This window comes from Gracilinanus agilis, chromosome 1, assembly GCF_016433145.1.
Source record: "Gracilinanus agilis isolate LMUSP501 chromosome 1, AgileGrace, whole genome shotgun sequence".
NCBI classification, from domain to species: domain Eukaryota; kingdom Metazoa; phylum Chordata; class Mammalia; order Didelphimorphia; family Didelphidae; genus Gracilinanus; species Gracilinanus agilis.
Genome location: NC_058130.1, coordinates 493,096,315 through 493,120,700, shown reverse-complemented (window position 1 = coordinate 493,120,700; position 24,386 = coordinate 493,096,315). Strand labels below are relative to the sequence as shown.

At 38.8% G+C, this 24,386-nt stretch overlaps 3 protein-coding genes across 5 annotated transcripts in view; 2 read left to right on the top strand and 1 right to left on the bottom strand.

Moving 5' to 3' along the window:
- ELOC (elongin C) overlaps nt 1-4,572 on the bottom strand; it is a 42,431-nt gene extending 37,859 nt beyond the window's left edge. Inside the window, exon 1 of one of the 2 annotated variants that reach the window (XM_044665833.1) lies at nt 4,327-4,572. The gene's annotated coding sequence lies outside the window, so the exon portion shown is untranslated. Of the gene's footprint in view, nt 1-3,907; nt 3,928-4,326 lie in introns of those variants that run through there. The other variant, XM_044665836.1, reaches the window with a different exon arrangement.
- A 4,108-nt stretch (nt 4,573-8,680) lies between these two features.
- TMEM70 (transmembrane protein 70) lies at nt 8,681-16,242 on the top strand. The gene is made up of 3 exons (XM_044657951.1): nt 8,681-8,971; nt 10,308-10,410; nt 15,706-16,242. The coding sequence occupies exons 1-3, from the start codon at nt 8,735-8,737 to the stop codon at nt 16,143-16,145; spliced, it is 780 nt and encodes a 259-aa protein (XP_044513886.1). The 5' UTR covers nt 8,681-8,734; the 3' UTR covers nt 16,146-16,242.
- A 4,520-nt stretch (nt 16,243-20,762) lies between these two features.
- LY96 (lymphocyte antigen 96) overlaps nt 20,763-24,386 on the top strand; it is an 80,378-nt gene continuing 76,754 nt past the window's right edge. For both annotated transcript variants that reach the window (XM_044665832.1, XM_044665831.1), the window contains exon 1: nt 20,763-20,956. In XM_044665832.1, the coding sequence (XP_044521767.1) occupies nt 20,845-20,956 (112 nt within the window). In that variant the 5' untranslated portion in view covers nt 20,763-20,844. The remainder of the gene's footprint in view (nt 20,957-24,386) is intronic.

Genomic DNA, 24,386 nt, shown 5'->3' with positions numbered 1-24,386 from the left:
AAAAATGATACATTCAACTACAATAATATAAATGGGAAAGAATAGCAAAAAACTTAATGACCAACACCAGTCTTAAAGATAATAAGAGAAAAAAATCCATCTCTTTTTTTTCCTGCAGACGGAGGAGACTATGGCAGTGAAACATTGTATAAGCTTGGTTGGTATATTGGTTAGTTTTGCTGAATAGCTTCTCTTCTACTTAAAAACAAAACAAAAAAAACTCTATAGGATGGCCACAAGAATAGGAGAAAAGTGGAGCAGCTAGATTGCTCAGTGGCTAGAGCCAGGCTTGGAGACAGAAGGTCCTGGGTTCAAATGTAGCCTCAGCTGCACGACCTTGGAAAAGTCACTTAACCCTGTTTGCCTGGCCCTGTTTTTTCCTTAAAACAGATATCTAGAAATTATTTGTTTAGAAATAACAATTTTGGGTAATGGATGAGACCACCAAAGCAAGATAGTATAGAAAGAGTGCTCAGAATAGAGCCTTAGAGTTACTGGACATGACCTAGATAAATATTTAGCAAAAGAGACTGAAAAGGAATAGTCAGACAGGAAGGGAACTAGGAGACTAGTGACTCAAAAACCCAGGAAAGAGAGTAACCAGAAGAGGGCAATCAACTGCATAAAAGTCTAGAGGGAAGTCATGTGGGATGAGGACTGAGAAAAGTCCTTTAGATATGGTAAAAAGTAATTTTGGAAAGAGTGGTTTCAACTGAATGATAAAGGCAGAAGGCCTTTTGTGCAGTTAAAACTGATTCACTAAAGCATTAAGACAGGAAAAAGAAGAGTACAAGCAAGTCTAAGAGTGATGACTTGCAAAAGAAATAAGTGGAAATGGGATTGGATGTCACAATGAGAACAAAGAAAAGTGTCAGAGGATATAAGGATAGGGAAAGATAGCAAAATAAAAGATTATGAACAGTTAGAGGAATCTTGGAGTTCATGAACATGGAAATAGACCACTTGAAGGTGGTGACAAAGTATACAATACAATCATATTTGTATGTAGATAAGATATTGTAAAGGAGTGGATCATGGGAATTAAATAACTTAGGGAACTGGAAAGTTAAGGTATTTGAGGAAGCATAAATGTATGTTTTAAGAACTCTAGTGTGAGGGCTGGAGTTAAGGTGGAAAGAGAATAATTAACAGCACTTACTTCATTGAGGAAGGAAGCAGGATGACCTAAGGGTTGACAAATAAGGCTATCAGAGCGTGGATTTGGTGATAAATTAGAATAGCATGAACTTCAAAGAAGAGGTTGCTGAGTAATAGTGGTAAAAGGAGAGTCTGAAAGTGGCAAAGGATGGTGAGAAGTATGCGGATTCTCCCACCTTAACTAGGGTGTGTGTGGTGGGGTATGAATGGAAGTACAACTGGTACTAGAGAGACTGGCCAGGGAGATAATACAATCATGAAGGAGCCAGGTCCCCAGTAACTGCCAGGAGACAGAAGTAGTGAGAAAGGAAAAGATTAATGAAGAAAGCAAGTTTTTAATTATAGAGTAGACATTCCAAACAGCTAAGAGTTAACATCTAGGTTTCAAAAAAGACAGACATATGTTAATGGTAATGCTAGTTTTCAAATATGGATACGGACTGGACCTACAATTTTATTCACTCAGGGAATTTCAGGACAAATAAATTCCTTCTACCAGTGCACAGAACAGAGTTACAATTAAAGTTTGACTTGCCTTAAGGGCAATGAGAGGTTAAATGACTTGCCCAGGTCATACAGAAAGTATGTCAAAGGTGGGGCTTGAACTGGAATCTTCCTGGGCTTGGAGACCAACTATCTATTACACCACACTACCTCATATATATGTGTGTGTGTGTGTGTATATATATTTATATGTATACGAAGTATCTGGAATTGGCTACTCTTTTTCCCTTACCTCTTACTATATCATTCAGAGCTGAAAAGGGCCTCAGAGGTCAACTTGTCCATTCTTTTTATTTGTCAAATTTGGAAAATGAGGTCCAAGACTACAGAGTCCTAAGTAATAGGACTTATTTTAGAAGCTGAGTCTTCTGACTACAAATTCAGCACTCTTTCAACAATGCTAGGTTTCTGAAGGCAGGTCATAAAACAAAGGATTAAATGCAGTGTGTTTTTATAGAGAATTCATTTTGTATCAAATGGTAACTCATTGGGATCTGCCCCGCACCAGTTAAGAAACACCAAACATTGCTTTAAGTCTGAATTTTGGTAGCACACTATTAAAAGAGTATCTTGTCACCTAATGGAAAACTTTCCAAAAAATAGCATATAAATTTTTATTTAAAATAATTCTCCAGTGAATATTTTTAAAACAAATATCCTTAATTTAATTTCTTTCATTATTTAACAATTGTGTATGTATTTTAAGCAGAGTTTCTTGCACAAAATACTGAGAATGAAAAAGATGAAGAGATCAGTTCAGACCATAAATTATTAAAAAATGGCATAAGGAAAGAGAAAATATGACAGCTGCTCTAGGTTGGTGCTAATTATCCCTAAACCTGACCACAAGTTTTACTTTAAAAAAAAGTTTCATTTCATTGGAAATGGTCAAGGACCAGAAAAGATAATGAAATAACTGTAGTAGCTTTTAACAAGGTCATGCTAAGGGCTGGCAGAGGATAAAGAGTAAAAAAGAGAAAAAGTATTCAGATTAATGCTCAAAGTATGGTTATATGTGTATTTAAGTATCAACTCTGATTATGAGAATACAGTAAAAAGATATTACGAATATGGTTCCCAAAAAGCTTAAGTGAAGGTATTTTCCTTTGGGCTTAAGAAAGGGGTATATTTTAAATAATTCAACTACAGTTCCAAACTCATTTTGGCATTCAAAATGAAGGAGATATTCAGAACCTACGAATGATGATATTCAAGCTTGAAATATACTCTATAGGTTAAGTAATATTCAGAAGCAGGGATTTATCTGAAACATGTTCATACATTTAGAGTTGTCTGTTTAAGCACTGGCTGCTTCGTCATTAGAAGTAATTAGACTATTTTAGAATATCAATCAGTATCCCTGACTACAAGACCTCTCAACTACAGATTACTATTGCTTAGTTATATTCCACTGTTACAGTCCTAGTAATGAAACTGCTTGCCTCCATTTTATATATATTCACATCTTCCCAAGCAAATTGTGTAGTTGAAATAAACCTTGGGATAGGAAAACTGTGTCATTTAAAACCCAATGTCACTCAAATCTGTCAATTTTAGTAATAAGTCCTTTATTCCAAACCCATTGTGTTTAAGGCTCCATAGTAGGCAGCCACAAAAAATAAGCTATTGTCCCTTCCTTCAAGAGGCTTCCAATCTAGCGGGGAAGATGATACACAAATACAAACCGTTAAAAATTTTCAAACAAAAAGCAATAGCAGCCAAATAAGCATAAAAAGTGCTAAATGCTTACTATTCTAATTCTGGGTACCATACAAAGTAAGTACAAGATAGTTCAAACAGAAGTTCTCTTCACTTTAGACAGCTTAAAGAGCAATTATCTCAGGCTTGGTTAAGTATGCATAAGAAGGCCTAAAAGCCTTTGGCATCCTAATTAAACCTTCGATTTTCTATCTAAATATGTGTATGCTACAAACAAGTGAATTAAAAAATTGTTATTGAGGATTTTAAAAGCATTCACAAAGGATATGGGGCACTTATATACATACACAGTCTCTAAAGCAATAAATAGTACGCAATTAAAATCAAATGCTGGTTTGGTTTTTCTTTTTTTTGCACCTTATGGAAAACTACTACCACCACAAGTATGTTACCTGACACCACCATTTAGACACAGCGATCTGATGGTGGTAGAAAAGTCAGATGAGTGCACAAAAGTCTCGTTCTGATGAACCAGCCCCACGCCCGTCTTCACCCATCCCAAACCCTAGGGATTCCCAAAGTTTACCCAAACTTCCAGGGACACTGCATCGAGGAAGCCTGGTTTCCTTCAAGGTACCCATGGGCAAGCAGACAGGGTGAGATCCAGCAACACCAGGAAAAAAGACCCTCCCCCCCTCCACCCTCGCAGGCGGCGGGGAGTCGGGCCCGGCCACAGGGGCGGACATAGGAACCTCCTAGTCGTCGAAAGCCCCCCAAGGGACGCCTGGGCGAGGCCCCGCCGCCCTCCTACCCCCGCCCCCTGAGACGGCCCCGAGCGAAGGGGGCGCCGGCGGAGGCGGGGTGGGGGGGAGGATGGTTTCCGTTCACTCCCCGCCCAAATCCGAGGCCAGGCAGGGAAGACGAGCAACTCTCTCCCGGCCACCCTCGCCTCTCTGCCTGGGTTCAGAAGCGAACTCTCATCCCGTACCCTGACCCGTGACTCACTTGTCAGTTCTGCAGCGGCCGCAGCTCGGTCCCCGCTCACCGCCACAGCCCCTGCTCCCAGGGCCGTCCCCCCCCCCGCGGGCCCCAGCCGCCCGCCGCCGTCTCTTCCGGGGCAACGAAAGTAACCACTTCCGGCGGGTCAGCGCAGTGTCTCCAAAGAGAGTGTACACCAGGCCCACGCCGACCCACCTAGCCACTTGACGCCTTCTACCAATTGGAAACGCACCGCATACCCTTCCCAATCCTCATTCACGCCAGACCGACCTAAAACCCGCCCCACTCCCCCCACCTAGATTTTTCCGTCGAGCTACTTTCCACACAAATACTCTATCCTCGGAGGAGGGGTACGGATAGGACTGGTGACCAATCGGAGTCCAATTTATGTGTTCCTACAATTCCCAGCATGCAACAGGACGACCCAATTTTTCTGTCCTAGCCGGGAAAACGATTGAAAAAAGGATGGCAGGGTCGAGGGCCGCAGTGAATGCTGGAATTTGTAGTTTCCTTTAACGAGTCGAGCGCTGGGACAGCGGCAGTCACGTACTTTTGAGACTGTAGGACCCATTGCCAAGCGTGGGGCGCGGTTTTGTTCCTCATGAGAACATGCTGCTCCCAAACTAGCAGCTTCTGTCCTTTGGAGAATGTTGCAGCAATCGCTGGGAGAGTGGTTTTGTAGCTTCTTGATTCCACATGTTTCACTTCCTATCTTCTTCCCGGTACTGCTCGCTGAATTTACTGATTTGTGATAAAACTACTTAGACCGGACGGGCACATTTAGTTTTCTCTTCCTAGTATTGTGCCTTGCACCCATTAGCAGGACCTAGCTTACCCCTTTCTCTTTTAGATGCTCTTCACCTCATTTTTTTAAAGGCCTAGCGTTTTCAATCAGAATGTACAGGGAATGTGCATTTATTACTGATGAAAGATGATGTTTACGTAATTGAGAATGAAAACTAAAATTTTTCTGAGCTGCAAGCAGCTGTTGTGTCCATTTCAACTGAATACAAAGTTTTCTTGAAATTGATTGAGGTTCAGCTTTCAAACCGCTGGCTTGAAACATTAGTTGTAAAATATGTCTTTTAACTGTAACAACCCATCTGCTTACTATAGTCAGGAACAGATGACTGGGGGATGGGCACAAATAGTGAGACTGTCTTTTCATTCCCCCCACCCCCCATTCTCAGCTGCTGCTGCTGTCTTCTTTGTTATTCTTTTTCCTCCTTTCTTCCCTTTTTTCCCCTTTCCTCCTTTCCCTCCCCTCCCCCCATTCCTAGCAATTCTGAAATCCACTTCCAGGCAGGGTTGTGGGATGGAAATAAATGAAACCTTAATTGGATTAGGTGACCCAACCAACTTGAGATTTGGTAAATATGTGGTATTGGTAGCATGTCTTTTTGCAAAAGCATATTGTTAAAATTACCCATTTTGCTACTCAGTATTATGGTTCTGCTATTTGGGGGCAGGGGGATTATTGTGCACCTTGGTATAGAAGTTTTTCTGGCCATGAAGGTAGAGCAAACATTTCTTTTATTATTATTTGTATGACATGATTCCTGCTTTAAATACCTAGTGCCTAGTGGGTGCTGGACAAAGTGGGATAACAAGAATACATAATAATAGTGACTAACATTTAACCATTAAAGACATATAATGCTTTACATACATCTATATAAGTAATGCATTAGAAGGAAATGAGACTGAATCTCTGATTTCACTGATTTAGCTCATTCCCCCATAAAAAAAACACCCTCCTTCTACCAATTCAGGTGGTGTCTTCTCTGTAACTGACAGTCTTAGTTACCTGGAGCACTGAGAAATTAAGGGACTTGCCCAGAGCAACACTATCAATACTGTTAGAGGCAAGACTAGAAAACTAGGCCTTCTTTGTTCTTCCTAGATCACTCTCCACTAGGGAATGCTGCTTTCATTAGTAAAACATTCCTAAACATATAAAATACAACTTTGAATTATGTTAATGAAATAAGGAAGCTTTTTATGTTGTTTTATCAAAAAATAATTTTAACAAAGAATAGAGTTAAAGAATTAGAAGTCAAGGTTTTAAGAACATATGATGACAAAGAATTTTCATCGGTATTGCTGTAGAATTTAGGACATGACAATGAGAACTTAATTCAGGGCACTGAAATTTAGAGGCTCACAATTTTAAAATATTTTTAAAGTTCATACCTTTGATTAATATTTATATTTTGACAGTATTTCCATTAGATAGTGAGTTCTTTGAGGGCAGGAAATGTTTTCATATTTCTTTGTACCTCTGGCACTTAGCATAGTGCCAGGTCCATATTAAGGGTCTGAAGAATGATTGTTGACCTTACTTTACTTGTATTTTCAGTCCTTTCAGAGGATATAACTTAATTATCGAGAGTAATTAGTTATGCTGGGAAGCTACCAGATGGCACCAGGCAAAGTGCTTAAAGGTCGAGTTCTGTTTTTTTCTACTTTAGGCAGCAATCTCATAGTATTACAGAGCACTTCCCTACAGGGTAGTTGGGATTTCAGGAGGGCTAGGATAGACATTTTTTTTCTGACTGTGGTTGTTTTAAGAGTACTTTTGCTCCTCTTGGGTATCCAAATTGTGAGGTTTAGCTTTGCTATTTTGGGCATACAGGAAAAAGGAAACAATGGAGTTGAATGAAAGGGATTATCATTTCAAATTGTAAATTCTTTTCAGACACTTCTTTTTCAATGTAAATAAACCTAACCTACCTGTGCTGGATGGTCCATGGTGAAAGTCAGTTTAATTTTGGCTTCTTTAATAATAAGCCAATAATCATAATTTATTTGTTGAGAGTCAGTGTTGAGAATATATACATTTCTAAAATATCTAATAATATCTATTGCCCATCTTGGAAGCATCCTCCACTCCAGCTATCTCTCCTTCCTATTAGCTGGTTCCTCCCAGAAGTTCCAAAGTAAGGAAAGAAGCCCAGGGCAACTATCTCTATTTCCTCTTCAGGCTAACCTGTTTATTCTTCTCCACCAGATTTTCCCTGCTATTCCCCTGTTCAGGATACTTGAACCCAGCTTCCTTTTAAGTTCCCTTTTGTATTGTCTTCCCACTTTGAACTGTAAATTTATTAAGGACAAAGACTACCTCTTTTTTCTTTTTTGTATTCCCAATGTTTTTAGACAGTATAGGGCACATAGTAAGCACCTAATAAATGCTAATTTACTGACTGATTTCTAAGAGCTTCCTCTATCCCTGGAATAGACTACCTTGGGGATTCAATGCAAAAGATGTTAGGATGAGGAGCTATTCAGAATGTAATTACTGCCTGTACCAGGGCACTTTGAAGTTGGAATGGGAATGGGCTGATGTGTCTAGAAAGTAGAGTGTGCAAAGAAGAATGAGAATAATGTTCAATCAGCAGTAATGTGCATATGCAACCTGTAAGGGGTTGGTTGGAGCCAGATTGAGAAGGGCTTTAAAAATGTCTGAGGAGTTGTAAAATCCCCCAGTAAAGACTAACTAAAAACAGCCAAACTAAACTAAGAAGCACAAGGGAAACCATTGTAAGAAATTACAAAAATTTCCAGGTTAGGAGTGCAAGGAACGACTGTCTCTCTTTTTGAATCAGTGGCTTCACTAGTGCAAGAAATCAAAAGCATTACACTGAGGTCTAGGTTGAAGCGATGCTCCTGTTAGATGAACTCAGTACTGCAAGGACACCATGGCAGGAGCCGTTGCCTTACTTTAGTGGTCTCTGAGCAGTGGGGATTGGGAAAGCAGAGGGAATAAACAAAGATCAATGTGCAACACACATGAATTCGAGTAGTTTGGGGCCAAAATTGAAGTATTGGAGCTTTTCTGAGGTTATTGAATTAAGAGAGAACATTGGGAATTACTTCCCAAGGCATTCCATTCGACTCATATACACATAATTTTTCTGGGAAGTTTTGTTTTTGTTTTTCCCCTGACATCAAGCCCAGATTCGCTTCTTTACTACTTTCACCCCACTGTTCTTAGTTCTGGCCTTTGGAACCCAAATGGCAGCTCTCCAACTGCTCAAAGAATATTGCTTATTAGGCCCCCGGGTTCCGCAGTCTTCTGCTCTCCAGCGACATCTGTGGCTCTGATTTCCAACAGTGCCAGCAACAGTAGCTCCTCGATTTTTTCTCCGCTACATTTACGACTTGGTTTTCTCCTTAGGGCCCCTTGCATGAACTCGGGAACTTTTGTTGCGGGACCAGTTTCCGAGGGGATAGAATAATCAGAGTACCAGCCAGGCGGCCAATCGGTAGGCTGAGAGGTCAGGAGGCAGAGGGAAGGCTCTGTTCAAAAGGGTGGGGGTGGGGGGGTGTTGTCTCTGCTTGGGGTGTAGGAACAGGGCGCTGCGGGGTTGCGGTTTGGGCGCTGCTTGAGGTCAGGTCACTCCGAGCACGGAAGATGTTGCTCTTGGCCGTCAGCAGCCCATTGGTCGCCCGACTGCGTCTCGGCGGCGGCGGGACGAGAGTTAGACCGTGGGCCGCGGCGGCGCTGCGGGGTCTCTGGGCCGCCGGAGATCCCCGGGAGGCCTACATCCCCGGGCACGCGGGCAGCTCTCGGAGCGCACGCGCAGCAGTCCCGGGAGTGGCGCGAGCCTTGGCTCGAGGCCTCGTCCTCGGGGCGCCCCGTAGAGAACAGGTGCGGGTTCGGGCCTTTTGGCCCGGCTTGGGAAGTAGCAAGGGAGAGTCCGGGGGAAAAAAACTGGAGAACTGGAGCCTAAGGTTGTTCTCAGTCTCTACTAGATTAAGCTTTTTTTTTTTTTTTTTTTTAAAGGCGGGGAGGGGGGTTTGGGAGCCGCAAAAATGAGAGGCGGGGTTATGAGGGTTTGCAAGGCCCCGTGGGGCACTTGGTCTTGACTTCAGCTAGACATGTTTCAGCAAAATCCCAAGGATTAGATTAGAGGCCGACTCTGGAGGCGGGGCTGTTAAATCCTTTTCCTTAAGTGGCTCTTGGGACCCATGTGTGTCACAGAAGTTGCTTTAGTAGGGTAGCTCAAAGACCTTGTCAGATAAGTAAGAATAAATCCTGAAGCTAAACCTACTTCACTACACCATGTCCTGCTCCTCCACCTTGCCTCTGTCCCCACTCCCTATCTCTCCACCTATTTTTTTTTTTTTTAACAGTTTACTGCATGGGCCCAGACTGGGAAATTTTTATAACAATTTGGGCTCAGAACTAGAGCAGACCTCCTTTCTACTGTAGTTTTCAGATCATGATTCTATTTACTAATAGTTTCCATTTCCAAGAATTCCATTGTATGAAAGTTTATGTGTAAGATGCAGCTGTTGGATTTAAGGTGATGACTAAAAGGAAATGACTTAATAAGATTGGGAAAGTAAAGTAAATTACATATTAGAGAACTAGGACAAGATTTAGGTTTTGGAGAGATTGTAAAAGTAATCCAAACTCGCATAGGAAACAGATCACCCCAATTACATATGTTTTTCTTAACAAGAGAAGTAGTTGCTCTAATGTGCTGAAGCCTTAAGTTTGTATGAAATTCAAAACAGTATCAAGTAAAAGAGACCCTAAAATGATTTATGGAACGTAGGGGATATTTACAAGACCTTTAGGCAAGCTGTTGCCCTCCTATTCAATACCAGTAACAGTATATTTGCTTTCAGTCATTGTTTGACTTAATTCTGATTTTTTTTCACTTATAAACAAGAAAAATATAACTTTTGATTAGAATTTAGAAAATGATCATTTCATGACTTTTTTTCTGATTATATACTAGGTTTTTTAAGTCCCCTTATTAATCTGGCATTATAGGTAATGAACTTTATTCTTTTTGCAAAATTCTTAAATTCTGTGTCTTCCAGATATTTCTTGTAGGGATTAAGCAAGTTTTTTGGGAAAGTTTTGAAAAGCACTTAAGAATGAAAAGCCCTTCCAAAATGCTTAGATATTATACTAAATACTGTGAATAATTTTTAAAATTGTGTAACATTTACAATGTGTTCTAATCCATTAGACTCCTTTTTCTTCTGGTGGATATGTTCATACTCATACCCCTCTTGAACAATCAGAAGATGGAAGACTGATTTATACAGGGAATATGGCACGAGCAGTATTTGGTATGTGATTGGAAGTGGGATATATTCTTCATTTACAATTTAAATGTTATTTCTTCATTCTTAGAGTGGACTGTTGGCGGAAATGGAGTAAGATGGTAGTTTAAATGGTTTTTTAAGGATTTGTAGGTTTCTAAAAATTAGTTAATAAGAATCTATGTTATGTGTCAAATACAGTGTTGGGTTCAGGATATGTAGAACCCTTTCCTCAAGGAACTTTCATTCTATCAAGAGAAACAGGCTTTCAAGTAGATATATATATACTAGCAATTTGGGGATATGGTACTAATAGCTGGAGTGATCTCAGGAAAGGTCTTAAATAGAGAAAAGGAAAGGGGGCAAGTAAAGAGAAGGAAATAAGTATTAAGTACCAACTATGTGCTTGGCACTATGCTAAACTCTTTATAAATATCTCCTTTGATCCTCACATCAATATTTTGATATAGGTGCTAATATGGTCCCTATTTTACATTTTGAAATATTTTCCATATTTACTAGGAAACTGAGGTAGAGAGAGACTATGGGATTTCCCCAGGATCACACAGCTATTAAGTGTCTTTAGCTGGATTTGAAGTCTTCCTGACTCAAAGTTCAATGCTATCTCCATTGTATCCTCTAGTTTCCTCAATGTATAGCATAATATTTGAACTGAACTTTGTAGAGAGGTAGGGATTCTAAGAGAGGCAGAGGTGAGGAGTGAGTACATTCTAAGCATGGGGGGATAGTCTGTGCAAAGGCTTGAATACTAGAATTAGAATGTTGTATAGAGGAATAGCAAGAAGACCAGTTTAGCTGGAATGCAGAATGCATGAAGGGGATCATTGTTTAATAAGCCTAGAAAGGTAGGCTAGAACCAGATTTTGAAGAATATTAAATATTCAAGAGAGGAGTTTGTATTCTTTCCTAGCGACAGTAGTGAGGTATTGGAGCTTTCTGAGCCATGCAGTCAACAGTCAGCAAGCATTTATTAAGCACCTTTTATGTACTTAACTGTGCTGGTGTTTGGTAAGAACTGTTATTGAATAATATCTCTTTGATAGTTGCGTAGTGGATGAATTAAAGAGAGGAGATAGACCAGTGACTGGTAAATTCGATAGCTAAGGTCTGGTAGTAGAGGCTTGTTAGCAAACATTTGTTAAGCACCTACTATGTACTTGGCACTATGCTAAGCTATGAGAATATAAAAAGAGATAAAAGACAGTCCTTTCCCTGAAAGAGTTAACAGTCTAATGGAGGAGACAACATATATATATATATACAAACAAGCTATATACTAGATATATGCAAGATAAATAGGAAAAAAGAAGAGAAAGGCATGAGAATTAAGAGGGATTGGGAGAGGCTTTCTGAAGAAGGTAAGGTTTTAGTTGGGACTTAATGGAAGTCATTAGGTAGCTAGGCATGGGGGACAGCTAGAGAAAATGCTCAGAGCTGTGAGGTAGAGAATCTTATATGAAGAACAGTAAAGAGGCCAGTATCACTGGGAAAAATACATGGTGGGGAATAAAGTGTAAGAGGGCTGGAAAGGCAGAAAGGGAGCAGCGTAGCTTTGAAAGGTTTTGAATATCAAACAAGATTTTGTATTTGATCCTGGAATCAATAGGAAGCCACTGGAGTTTATTGAACAATTAGGTGGCGTGTTTGGATCTTCACTTTAGGAAAATCACTTCAGTGGCTGAATAGAGAATGGATTGAAATGGGGAGAAACTTGAATAGGTTGACTCAACAGCTGGCTGTTGCACAGTCCAAGTGGGAGGTAGAGGATCTTCATCACAACAGTGGCAGTGTAAGAGGAGAAAAGAGGGATTATTCCAGAGATGTTACAAAGGTAAAATCTGACAAGTCTTGACAATAGATTGGATATGGGGTGTGAGAGATAAGCAGGAGTTGAGAATGATGCCTTTTGTTGGGAGCCTGAAGTACTAGGAGGATGGTGGTGTCCTCTGCATTAATAGGGAAGGTGAGGGAGAAGATAGGGTTGGGGGAAAGATTACTAGTTTGGTTTTGGAGATATCAAGTTTAAGATGTCTGCTGGATATCTGGTTTGAGATTTCTGAAAGGCAGTTGGAGTTAGGAGATTGGAAGTCAGCAGTGAGATTAGAGTAGGGTAGCTAAATTAAATCGCATAGAGAAGCTAATGAAATCCCTAGGAGTTTATGAGATCACCAAGTAAAATAGAGGGAGAAGAGATGGCCCAGGACAGAACCTTATGGAACACTTACACTTAGAAGTGTTAACTTGGAAAAAACACAGATGTATTAGATAGTCAGAAAAATCCAACTCTTTAATCAGGATAGGGGTAGGTCCAATATTTGGCCGCCACACAGAGCCCAGTGCCAAGATCTACATAGGGCTAACACCCTGGGGACTCTAGGGACAGATCCCTGGGAGGAGACATCACACAAGATGGCAGCTCCAAAGAGGGACAGAACTTGGGGATATTTTATACCCCCTGGAGAACTTGGTATGGCAAGCCTGCATAGACAAACTGCATGCAGGCTGCAAAGAGGTCTGCAACCAACCTCAGGAGAATCAGGGAGCTATCAGCTATAATAGTTACAAAGGAAAGGGTCAAACTAAGAGCTGGGCTTCCTAAGAGGACTTTAATACAATGAGAGAAGCTTTCTAAAACAAATAAAGGCACTCAGCATTTTGACTTTGTCCACAGATCCTACCCACACTAGGGTCCCCAAACAGCTTAAGGTCTGTAGTTCAACCCAAAACAGGTGTGCCTGGTACTGGGGCTTCTCAAAGAGCAGGGGTAAAACTGAGGTGTCCAGATTTCACATTGATAGAAGGTATTGTGTGGAAGAGGATCCACCAAAGGAGACTAAGAAGGGACAATCAGATAGAAAGAGATGCAGGAGAGAATAATGTTCTGCAAAACTACAGAGAAGTGAATACCAAGAAGATGGTGACTAACAATTTTAAAGGCTTCCAAGAATTCAAGAGATAATTAGATTTAGCAATTAAGAGACTGTTGGTAATTTTGGCCATCATAGTTTTGGTGGAATGGTGAGGTCAGAAGCTGATTGTAAGGGGTTAAGAAGAGAGAGAGAAGAGGAAGTAGAGGCACCGATTGTAGAAGTGTTTTTCAAGTAGTTTACAGGAGAGTTATAGGCTGATAGTGGAGGTGGAAAGATTATATGAGGGTTTTTTTTGTTGTTGTTTTTTTAAATTTTAAACCCTTAACTTCTGTGTATTGACTTATAGGTGGAAGAGTGGTAAGGGTAGGCAATGGGGGTCAAGTGTCTTGCCCAGGGTCACACAGCTGGGAAGTGTCTGAGGCCGGATTTGAACCTAGGACCTCCTGTCTCTAGGCCTGGCTCTCACTCCACTGAGCTACCCAGCTGCCCCTGAGGTTTTTTTGAGGATGGAGTGTCATGGGCATGTTGGAAAGCAGCCAGTAGACAGGAAATGATGAAAAGTAAGTGATAGAATAAGGATGACAGAGGTAATATGTTGGAGTTGGGCTAGAATAGGGTTGATTGACCAGGTATAAGGTAGACTTGGTAAGGAATAAAGCCTTATTATCAAAATAAAGTCTTATCACATGAGATAGAAGTGAAGGAAGAGATAATGGCCGAAGGAGACATCTGTGTGTTAAGAGATGAAGGGAGAAAAGTGAGCTAGCTCATGGCAAATGGTATCAATTTTTTCTGTAAAATATGAGTCAAGGGTCTCATCTGAGAGGGTTGGAGGAGGAGGAAGAGCCAAGGGAAGTTTGAGGAAGGAAGAACAGGTTTTGGAAGAGCTGCTGTGGCAGCTAGGATAGTGAGTTGACAAGGGAGTTATAGTAAGATTTCATTGTAGCAGCAAAGATCCAGTTAAGATTTTGACATTAATTGTAGTGGACTCAGTGCAGTTGTGTGATTTTCCCCTCCATTGTTCAGTAGCATATGTGTAGGAGTGAAGGAGGTGAATGGTGGGAATGATTCAAGACTGAGCAAAATTTGCAGGGGCACAATTGGCAATATGATAAGGGATCTAAGAATTTAAGAAAGGACAGTGTAGCCTTGAATGGGTTCACCAAGGGGACAAGATGGGGAAAAGAAGAAATAGTGGTGAGTAAGGGCTTATGGCCTGGGAGAGGATGGAAGGACCAAGCGATTAGAGGTCATAGTATGGGTGTGTTAAAGCAATATGGTGTTATGACATACAATGGTAATGTGGCTATTAGAAATATATTTTTAAAAATGTTCCTTTAAAATACTTTTCCAGATTGCTCATTAGCTCAGGGAGTGGGATGGGAAAGAGCCTGAATCATGTAACCATGGGAAAATGTTCTTAATTAGTTAATTAATTTTTAAAAAGAAAATACTTTTCCAGGTAATTACATGCAAACAATAATCACTTTTTTGGGTGGGTAGATTTCAAATGATATTCATCATGGAGATGGAAATAAAAAAATATTTTAAATACCCAAACTCAAAATCCTTTCCAGGTATTAATATCTTGTTCTGGTGTTTCTGTTCAAAATTTAGGGATAGATGGTGATACATCTCTGTTACATAGTTAGCAAAAGGGAGGGATGAGTTACACAAGATCACTAACGTAGATAGAACTAGAAATGTCATTGTAATGAACTGGTTACAATATGACTAAAGTACTGTCAGACCTCATCAATCTGAAACCTTTGTCATGAGTAGTATATAACCTTTTAGTTACTTTGGATGAAGAGCTTTCTATTTGTTATTAGTATTTTTATACTGTATTGAGTAGAAAATAGACTTAGCTTGTTAGGAGAAATATAGAGTTGCTTGACAACTACTCCAAGTGGTTTCCACTTGCTCTACTTTTTGATTTTATCTTTTGGTCTCATAGTTTTTTCTATGTCTTCTATTGTAAGTCTGTCAGGCATCGTTCTTGTTTCTACTTAGGGCAAGCCCTATATATATTTTTTCAATTTAATTTTAATTTTTTTTTCAATTAGTTATTTTTTCTTTGCTTATCTCATTCCAGACCAATTTATACAAGTCTTCCTAAATTTTTTTCTAAAACCCTCCCTTTTGCTATTTCTTATATTGCAATCGATATCCTTTTACATTCATATAACCTAATTTTTTCAGCCATTTCCTCAGTTGATGGGCATTTACTTTTGATTCCTTTGCCATTACAAAAAGAGCTGCTATAAATTTTTTTTTTGTATTTTTATGTGGTTTCTTTGGTTCCAGATTGCTTTCTAGAATGGCAGGACCAATTCACAACTAAAACAGGGCATTAATGTGAATGGAATAAAATGATTATTTTATACCTTTGAAAAACACTAACTAATTTTTTTCTTTTTTAAAAATTCAGGTGTGAAATGTTTCTCTTATTCGACAAGCTTGCTCAGCCTTGCATTACTCCCATATATATTTGGACAAGCTAATGTTGAATTTGGAAGTCTGCCTCTGAAAATTGCATTTTATGGCGCTTTAGGAACTTTTACATTAATTACTCCAATGATACTTCACTTTATTACAAAGGGATATGTGGTTCGATTGTACCATGAAGCCAAGACAGACATTTATACAGCCATTACATATAATGTTGTTCTTTTAGAAAAGAGAACAGTGTTTCATCAAAATGACGTAAAGGTTCCAGATATCAAAAGTATATTTACCTCATTTTATGCAAAAACAAAATCAATGCTAGTTAATCCAATGCTTTTTCCATACCCTCAAGATTATAACCATCTTATGGGCTATGACAAACCTTTTACTTTTGACATCGAAGAATCCAATGAAAATAAATAGCACAAAGAAGATAAATGTGACCCTCTTTGTTGTATATCGGTTCAAGTGTATCTTTTTTGTATCATTGTAAAATAATAAATTATCCTTTTATTATTAGTGTCTGTCTTTTAAAATAACTGTGTAATAAAGAAAAACATGAAACACCTAAGCCATATGAAATACAGTGAGTTCTTAATTATAATAAACCATTTAGAAGCTTTCTTATATTGAAAGCCAGATAATTTTTTTAAAATTCTGAACTCTACAAACAAAAAATATTTCCATCTAAAAAGTAGAACAGACAAAAACTTACACATGAAACTGACTTTGTTACATATAGCTTGCAAAACCAGATACACTAAAAAAGAAACTTTCTAGGTCACATGATGCCTGCCTCTCCAAATCTTTCCCTTCAATTATACTACTTTTAAGGTTTAAAAATGCTAAATTGACATTTTTTAGAGTCTCACAGTGACCTTTAGGGGGGCAGCCCACTTCTTTTTCTATCCATTTCTGATGATAGCCTTTTTGCTGATGCTTCTCCTGTGCAATTCTTCTTTGGTAATTTTTCTCATGCCTACCAGCTACCTCTCAGTTATGCTTAGGTGATGTACAACTTAATTCATCAGAGACTTTGGTGTTTTGTGACAGTCAAGAAGCAAGGAATATTGATGTTAGAAAGTTTCCTTTTTTTTTTTTTGAGGTTGAAGCTTGGGAATCATCAAAACAATCTAATCCATTCTGTTCTGTTCTGATCCTGGCTTACTGTCCATGCACAGTGGGACCAGAATTGTCTATTCAATGGCATATCATTATCTAAACTATATTCATGATTCATTCAATTATTTTTCCCTATATATAATTAGGTTGAATTCTTGAGTGGTATGCACCTCATTGGGAGGCTTAGAAATGTTCATAGGTTTGAAAAAAACATTGAACGCCTACTATGTGCTAGACACTATGAATATGAAAGTGAGACAGTCTCTGCCCTGATGGAACTTACATTCCACTATGGGAAATCAACATATTTAGAAGTACAGGATATAGAGTGATGGGAAAATTCAAGAGAAACCCTTTGAAGGAAGCAATACTGAGTTTTGAAGGGATATAGGAGTTCTAAGAGTAAGATAAGGAAGAATATTCCAGTTTCAAGGGACAAACTGCAAAGGCATAAAAGTGAGATAAGATGTCAATTATGTAGAACATCAAGTAGCCATTTAGCCGGAGTAACAGGTGTATGAGGAGTAATGTGTAATCGGCTAAACTAAAGTTATTGCTGTTACATCTTTCAAAGAATATGATTGTTAAGCATGAATCTTCTTGGAGATGAGTCTTTTAGGTGGCATTTTCCACTACAAGAGGAAATGCTTTTTTTTTTTAATAGTCAAACTATGAATAATGAGATCTTGTATTCTTTACATCCTTTGTTGAGGTGTGTTACTTTAAAGATTTTGTTTGCTGTAGAATATTGCTTCTGAAAGTTTGCCTGTTCCTGTATCATTCCTTCTGTGGATTATATTCACATAAATTATGTAGAGATGAGAATTAATAGACATGAGTTGGCAGTTAACTGACATTTTGTGGTAATAAGGTCTGAGATTTTCCCCACAACTCTGATTTTCTCTATTCTCAAAGTACTTTGAGAACTGAACCTTCAGTATTCTCAAAATTATATCTATTTTAATTCTAACCAGCTTCGAATATGTCATCTAGTTAGTTGTTCTTCCTATTTTTGTTTTCTTTAGTACCATATTTCCATATCTTCATAGAGGGCATATACACTGTGATCAAATTCAAGTATGACTAATGGCAAGAAGTTTATAAAATCTTTTCCAGTTTTCATATGTTTGACGTGAGTCCTTATTTTACTTCATGTTCGTGGACCAGAGGCAATGAGTTAGTATAGTGGATAGAATGTTAGATGGATATAATTGAAGGGATTGAGGTAATTGAATAAATTATGCCTATTGTTCAGATTATGATATGCCATTGAATAGACAATCTGGAGTTGATTTATCTTATACTTTCTGGTCCCAGATGCTGCATGGATAGTAAACCAGAACCAGAATGGAGCAGAATGGAATGCATTGTTTTGATGATTCCTAAACTGTAACCTGAATTCCTAATATTATTTCTTGCTGTTGGTTGTCACAGAACACTGAAGTCTCTGACGAATTAAAGTTGTGGATCACCTCAGGATAATTGAGAGGTACCTGGTGGGCAATTCTAGATGTATAATTGAAGAGTTCAGGGAAAGATTTGGAGAGGCATCACATGACCTGGGTTAAAAGCTTGTTTCAAACATTATCTATGTGACCTTGGGCAAGTAACTTAATCTCTTTGTGTCTGAGTTTCCTTATCTGTAAAACAAAAGGATTGGAATGGTTTCTAAGTTTCTTTCCAGCTTTAGAGCATATATACATGTATACACACATTTTATATAATATATAATGGGGGGTGTGAGTGTGCAACATAGAAAGTGGAGAATATTTGCTTCAAACCTATGATACGGCAGTGATATGGGTAAGTCATTATAAATCTGTAGTCTTGGAAAGGTGCCTGGAAGCTTTTTTCCAAAGAGGAATCTGAGAGTTTAAAGTGACTTCTCCATGGTCACATAGCTAGTATATGTTAAAGTGAATGTGTAGGGCAACTAGATAGCACAGTAGATTAAAGCTCCAGGCCTGAAATCAGCAGGACCTGGGTTCAAATGTGACCTCAGACACTTCCCATTTGTGTGACCCTGGACAAATCACTTTACCCCAATTGCCTTTGGCCCTTACTGTTCTGCCTTGTAATGGATACTGGTAAGGTAAGAGGGTTTTTTTTTTTTTTTTTTTTTTAATTTTAAACCCTTAACTTCTGTGTATTGATTTATAGGTGGAAGATTGGTAAGGGTAGGCAATGGGGGTCAAGTGACTTGCCCAGGGTCACACAGCTGGGAAGTGTCTGAGGCCAGATTTGAACCTAGGACCTCCTGTCTCTAGGCCTGGCTCTCAATCCACTGAGCTACCCAGCTGCCCCTTTTTTTTTTTTTTTAATATGACATAACCAGACCAGAGCAAAAAAAAAAAAAATCAAACAGTAAATATTAGTTACTACTTTTTTCCCCTTGGAAAACCTTTTTTCTAAGGAACTTATTCCAGCAAAATGCCTTATATATAGTGGGCTCATATACTTTTTTTTGAATATAAGGTAAGAGTTTTTTAAAAAATAAAAGTAAATGTGTACAAGGCAGGAACTGAGTTGATGTTTGGTTGGATTTTTTTCCCCCTAAGCCTGTAATATCCTTTTATTCTTTAAGATTTTTGGTGTTCAATGAAATCTGAATTACTATTGTTTGTAAGGTCAGATCTGAGGACTTCAGCATTTGAATTCATTCAACCAATTTATTCAATTAAATCTCTATGGTAAAAAGCATGCCTTATACCACCAAACAAGAGACTTATTTGTGCATGTATAATAGAACACATTCATTTAAAATCTTTATTTGGAAAGAAGTTTTAAAAGTTTCAAAGAGAATCCATTTAAAGTCTTGCTTGGAAGATCATTATGTGATTTCAACAATTAAGTCATGATGCATGACTTCAGTGTTTTGAAGTTGAAGAAGTTCCTATTGTCTCATGTTGTTTGTCACATCTCTTCATATAGCCTTCTGATTAGGTCCTTCCGACTTCAAGACCATTGTCCCCCTCTATTCCCTGTATCAAACTGCCTAGCAGGTTCTGTCTACATATCTTTATTTTTTTCTATTTCCTTTTCAAGAACTTTTTCATCTAAAGGTACTTATTTCAACTAGCTGGTTCCTTAAAAAGACAGCTAAGGCTTTTACAAAATTTCTAAAAAGGAAAAGTATTTTGGCATTAAAAGTTACATTTGCTTCATTTGCTCTGGGTAAGTGCTTTCACAAGCCCAAAGGTGGGCAACAAGAAGCAGAGCAATGCTCTCTCATCAGAACCTAGCTAGCTATATTGTCTGTCCTCAGCAGATAAAACTCTGTTGAGGAAGAGTGAATTATTCTTTTCCACATTCTCTGGCCCCTGTCCAGATGATTTAGAACTGGAAAAGACCTTAAAGATTATTTGGTGATTCTATTCCAACTTCCTTTATAAGGTGAGAAAACTGAGGACTAGAAATGTAAATCTAATTGTCCAAGGAATAAAGAAAATTTCCAATTATCATTGCCTATCTAATATGATTGATAGTTCAGATGGAGGAGGGTATTATTGGTGAAATGAGAGAATGAGCACAGTTTCTCCTTTTAAAAGTAGATTCTCCCAATTCTTTTTCTCTACTAATGTCCTTCTTGTACAACATTTCTGCATGCAACTGTGACTTGCAATTTTATTCTGGTAATGGAGAAGATCTTTCTTTTTAGACCTTAGATCATGATTATTTTGACATTTATTTAGTTTCAACTTGGTATGGTGAACTGTTACGTTAGCTTCTTTGCACATTCAATATTGTGGCTGGTTTTTGTATATAAAAGTGAAATGAGCAAATATGCTGGCATTTATTTCCTCCCCTCTCTCATCTTACAGGAATTGTTTACTGGAAGGCAGTACAAATACTGAAAATCAGAAAAACAGGAAATAAAACTGAATAGGAAGCCAGAAATCATGTGACTGATGACTAAGTCAGACTTTTTCTTCTTACAGGAAAGAGTAAAATACTAATTCACTGCTTTCCTTTTTTCATTTTGAAGCTTTAAAAGATAATTATGCTTCAGATTATGTTTTTCTCCACCTTGTTTACTTTCACATTCTCTGAATCAGTGAAAAATGAGTGGACCTGCAACTCCCAAGAGGCAGAAATAACATATTCTTCCTGTGGTAAGTGCATTACAAACTTCACACTATCAATTGTTTTAGAGGTGAGTTCACAAGAGCAATATATAGACACCTACCTGCAGGGCCAGAAAAGCTTTAGTTGTGACTACTGGAGAAAAGGACTGCCTACTCATTTGTTCTAGCAGCCTTTTAAGTTTCTGTCCTTCTTCACCTGAGACTAATTTTTCTGATTTGTGCTCTGCTTGACCCTGAATGATAATTCTTCCCCATTGCCCACACTGCCCAGCTTATTGTATCTTGGGTTCTGTTCAGGATTCCATCCCAACACTGTAATTTGCTGTTATTTTCCATTGTCCCTCCCCAACTGATAGGCTTCTATGTTGTTCTTCAGGGTCACTGATGTGGTGGAAACATTGCTGGCTTTCCCCTAGTCTTGATTTCTCAGCTGGGCTAGGGTTTCTCAAGGCTCTGTTAGCTTCCTCACAATCCCTAATTTGGTTTCATTCCTGGTTTTTTGCCCTCCTCATTTTAGGAGGTTAAGGAAAAGAGCTTCAGTGTTTTGTATAGACAAAGAGTTTGTTGACAAACTTTCTTCTCAGATTATTGCAACTCTCCTGACAGACCACTTTCTCTGGGTCTAGTCACTGACCCTGACCATTCCACTTGATTGCTTCCATGGAATTTCCTGAGGCAGCTCATTCGTTCTCTTTGTTAATAGCTCTAAATTGTGAGTTAATTTTTCCTTATGTTGAGCTGAAATATACCTCCTGTAATTTTCACCCAGTAGTTCTAGCTCTGTCCCTCTGGGGACAAAAAAGAGCAAGCCTAGTTCTCCTACTTTATGGCAAATATTCAAATATTTGAACATAGATAACTCTTTAAGACCACAAAGAGCAAAGAATGTGCTGAGCTATATTGTTAGAGGGAGTTTTCTCACCCAGGAGTTCCCCTCTTAATGAAGTTACAAGTCCATTAAGCCTCCCTATTTATATTCATATCTCTCTTACGGCTTCTTTTCTTTAGGTTAAATATGTCCAGTTCCCTCAGTTGATCCTTTGGCCTGCTTTCAAATCCCTTCTCTGCTGCTCTGCATATGCTCTTAATAAATTTGATGTCCCAAACTAGATAAAATGTCCCAAATATTCTACCTAGGCCAGAATACCAACTGTAATCTCTTTTGCTCCAGACTCTACACTTCTATAATTGCAGCTCACAATTTCATTAGTTTGACTGCTGACTCTTAGAATCATAAAATCTAGAGATGAAAGGATATTGATGTTGAGGTTGCTGGGTTTTGTTGCCTTGTTCTCAGAAATGATTTAAGAGGCAAGGAGTAGAATAGAGTGCTGGACTTGGGATCAGGAGGACCCAAATTCAAATTCTGCCTCGGATGCTTAGTAGCTCTGTGATCTTAGGCAAGTGGTCATACTTTTTTGTGCCTCAGTTTCCTCACTTGTAAAATGGGAATAATATTAGCACTTTACCTTAGGTTGGTTATTAGATTCAAAGATGGTAACACATCCAAAATGTTTTGCAAACATTGAAGCACTATGTAAATGGTAGCTATTGTTAATTGTTATTATGATTCTCAGAGATCATGTAGTCTAAACTCCTCATTTTGCAGCTGAGGAAAATTAGGTCCTGAAAAGTAAAGCTGACAGTTATAGCAAATAAATAGCAGATTTGGTGTTTGAACCCAGGTCCCTCAGAAACTGAGGCCACTAAAATTTATAGTTATTTTTTCATATAACTCTGCTTTCTGGCCACATATTTTCACTCCTTAATATGCATTATACAAGACTCACAGAATCTCAGAGTTTGAAGGACCTCAGAGGCCAAACAGCACAACCTGTACTTGAAATAAATCTCTTCTACGACATACTAATAAATCAAGAAGCAATTTTTGCTTGAAAAACCTCCAGTAAGCGGTTTTTGGCAATAATTTCCAATGGATCACTTCCTGAAGCATACCTTTAGACAGTTTCAATTGTTTGGAAGTTTTTCCTCATATTATGTATTGACTTATTTACATCTCTTCATCTTATCTTCAGTGCAATGAGTTAGTCAAGAAGTCTCACCTTCCAGAGTTCAAACCTGGCCTCAGACTCTTACTAGCTGTGTGACCCTGGGCTGAAGATGTCTTTTGGATATATCTGGATCCCCCAATCCCCTCCAGCCGAGCTGCGTGCTGTACCTACAATTGGAATTGTGTTAAGGATGGTGTTGGTGGAGTGGCTCAGATGACCTCTCATCTCTGATTCTTGGCCTCCCTGCTGTCCCCAACAGTTAATATTCCCAGTAGCTCATGGAGGAGAAACAATGCTTATAAAGATTCTAGCCTCTCAGATGTTCTGTGTATGGCCAAAAGTGTCTCTGGGACAGCCAAGTGTGATGTCATAGGATGTGTATTAGAACTGTGCTGCCTAGCAACAGGGGTCCAGCCAGAACAGTCTGGTTCTTTTGAGGCCCAGCTGTTTTGCCTATTGATCTGGTCCTGGTGAGCAGGGACAGGAAGGAAGAGTTTTATCATCACTGACCATAGGGCATAGGCTAAAGGGAAGAGGGATAAAAAATTGGGGGCTTATAAGGGAGAGAAGTGGCAATACTATAGGCTGACCCAAAGGGTGGCAACTGAGGGTAACTTAGTAGCTGCTCCCTCACCTTCTTGGACCCATGTCCTCCCCATGGGGCTGCTTTTGTTTTCCAGTAGAAGGAAGTCTTGAAAGAATCAGAGAAAAAGTAGGAGAGCTTTGGAAATTACATTTTAAATTCATTATATATTTTATTTTATTTTTTAAAAAGCTCTTACTTTTTGTCTTAGTAACAACTCTAAGACAGAAGAGCAGCAGGGGCTAGGCAAATGGGGTTGTTACTTGCACAAAGTCATACAGTTAGGAAGTGTCCCAAGACCAGGTTTGAACCCAGGTCCTCTTGACTCTAGGTCTAGTGTTCTAACCACTTAGATACCTAGCTGCTTATGTTTTAAAAGAAAATTGAACTCTATGTGATACAAATTGGTAATATCAGGAAAATTTATCTTTTTCTATTCTATATGGCAAAGTCCATTTTATTTGGTATTCATAAACTCACAAAAAATTGATTAAAACAAAATAAAGTAGATATTTAAAACAAAGAAAAGTAAATAGACTTTCCCACTACCCAGAAAAAGAGGTGTTGGGTTTTCACAATGCCTTTTAGCTCCAAAAGAGTCTGGAGTGGGGTTTCAACAATAGTATCTGGGGTCCCAAAGGACCCCTTAAAGACTTATTCCCAGAATTCTGGTATTTCTCTTTATGGTATCTGAACTTTTTTTCTTCCAGTTTTACCATGCTTCTCTTGGTCTCCCTATTTCAAGTTCTGTCAGACTTTGGCCTCACCTGTTATTCTTTATTCTATGACATTGCTTTCTATCTAATTTACTCAAAAGACTTGTTTGCCTCCTCATAAAGGGATTACCTCATAAAGGTGATTT

Coding starts and splice junctions, on each gene's coding strand:
- TMEM70 (XM_044657951.1), top strand. CDS start 8,735: ATGTTGCTCTTGGCCGTCAGCAGCCCATTGGTCGCCCGACTGCGTCTC. Junction 8,972..10,307: donor GGGCGCCCCGTAGAGAACAG/GTGCGGGTTCGG, acceptor CTAATCCATTAG/ACTCCTTTTTCTTCTGGTGG. Junction 10,411..15,705: donor TATGGCACGAGCAGTATTTG/GTATGTGATTGG, acceptor TTAAAAATTCAG/GTGTGAAATGTTTCTCTTAT.